This window comes from Temnothorax curvispinosus, unplaced genomic scaffold (genome assembly GCF_003070985.1).
Source record: "Temnothorax curvispinosus isolate PA1 unplaced genomic scaffold, ASM307098v1 QBEX01017639.1, whole genome shotgun sequence".
NCBI lineage: Eukaryota > Metazoa > Arthropoda > Insecta > Hymenoptera > Formicidae > Temnothorax > Temnothorax curvispinosus.
Window position 1 is genome coordinate 1 of NW_020227419.1, and position 1,557 is coordinate 1,557.

Below are 1,557 nucleotides of genomic sequence, written 5' to 3' on the forward strand. Positions count from 1 at the left end.
ATAAAACTCATATAAATTATAAACAATATAACTCATATAATTCTTTTAACTAAATATATATTTATTTTATAAATAACTTAGAATTTTTTCAATCCTGTTATAAAACAAGGATTCAACGTACGTATATTCTTCACAATAACGATTAAAAGTAGAATTAGCTATGACAATCACGCGATTAATAATTAATACATTAGTCTTTGGTAAGCTTCTATGGCAGTGTTTCATTTCCCTACTAGCGCGGAGGAGTCGACGGTACAGCTTGCTGATTAATTAAAGACGGTCCACTACATAGCAGCATAACAAAAATTTCTTTAACGTGATAAACTTAAAAAAATATGTATCTTTTTAATTAAAACTTCTTACCTCCAAGCAATGAGAGGTGCCAATCTCTCGGTCAATCTCTGATAATTTCTCTCCAGCTCCCGCTGATAATCCCGCTGATCGGGACTAATCAGATTCTTATTGCGCCGCAGAGCGGCACTGTGCACCAAACACATTGCTGCTTCCGTGTGATTTTTCCTTTCCATGTGCTGCTGCGCCATGTTTGCGAGCCAAGTCAGGCGAAGATCAGGCGATCCTTGATAACCCTTGGCGATTCTAAACAAAATTTAGATACATCCCTTAGCTCGTAATGTTTACTTTGAGTACCACGTCACTCAGATCTGAGTAGCGCATAAGTTCTCGCAGGGGCCCTATCACCCATTTATGGGTGACGATTTTATTCACTCAAGTAGAAACAATTTCGTTACTTATAAATATATTGGATAATACCTTATTTTTTCAGTGCATTGAATATATATTTAAAACAAAACTATCAAAAATTCACTCTTGGGCCCCGCAGAGATCACGCTCGAAATCCCTGTTTAAAATAATAGATATAATATGATCAGATTACATTATATTACATTCAATTTTAATGTAAATTAATAAGGTTTTATTCATTTACATTAAAATTGAATGTAATACAATGTAGTCTGATCATATTGTATGTATTATTTTAAACAGGGATGTGCTTGGCACTCGAAGTGTTTAAGTTAAATTGTTTGCTAAGATTCAGAAATCTTACCTATACATTAGATCCAAGAGCATTTCAAATTGACTAGTAGATAATGCGAGACTCGTGAATATTAGCTCCACTTCTAGAGAAGTCGGAGGAGCGTAAAGTGGAAACAAGGCTTCCTGAAAAATAAATATTTAATTATTTAGTCAAATATTAAACAATAAATACAATATTTAATATTTAACATTTATTATTCAATATTTTATTAAATATTCAATAAAATATTTAATTGAGGAATGTATGAGGATAGTCTGGAGTTCAGAAGGTTCGACGGTTAAACGGGACTCTCAATTCACTCGCGAGTGAATTATCGTTAATCTCAATATTTATATTTACGTCACATACACAGAATACAAAATAAACGCCGACAGAAAGATGATTGATCCGACGGACCGAAGGCCCGTTAACGGAATATAGTTTCGAGCACCAGCGGATTTCGACGCTCGAGCACGAGCGTAACAAAGCGCGTAAACGAATGAGAAAGAGAGCGGCGCGTG

The 1,557-nt window shown here is 34.6% G+C and overlaps 1 protein-coding gene across 1 annotated transcript; it reads right to left on the bottom strand.

Moving 5' to 3' along the window:
- Positions 1–363: 363 nt before the first annotated feature.
- On the bottom strand, positions 364–1,179 carry LOC112467596 (dedicator of cytokinesis protein 7-like; the record flags this gene model as incomplete). Its single annotated transcript, XM_025036280.1, has 2 exons — positions 364–597; positions 1,067–1,179. Coding segments are annotated over 2 exons (347 nt in total), but the record flags the coding sequence as incomplete, so codon positions are not given.
- Positions 1,180–1,557: the final 378 nt, after the last annotated feature.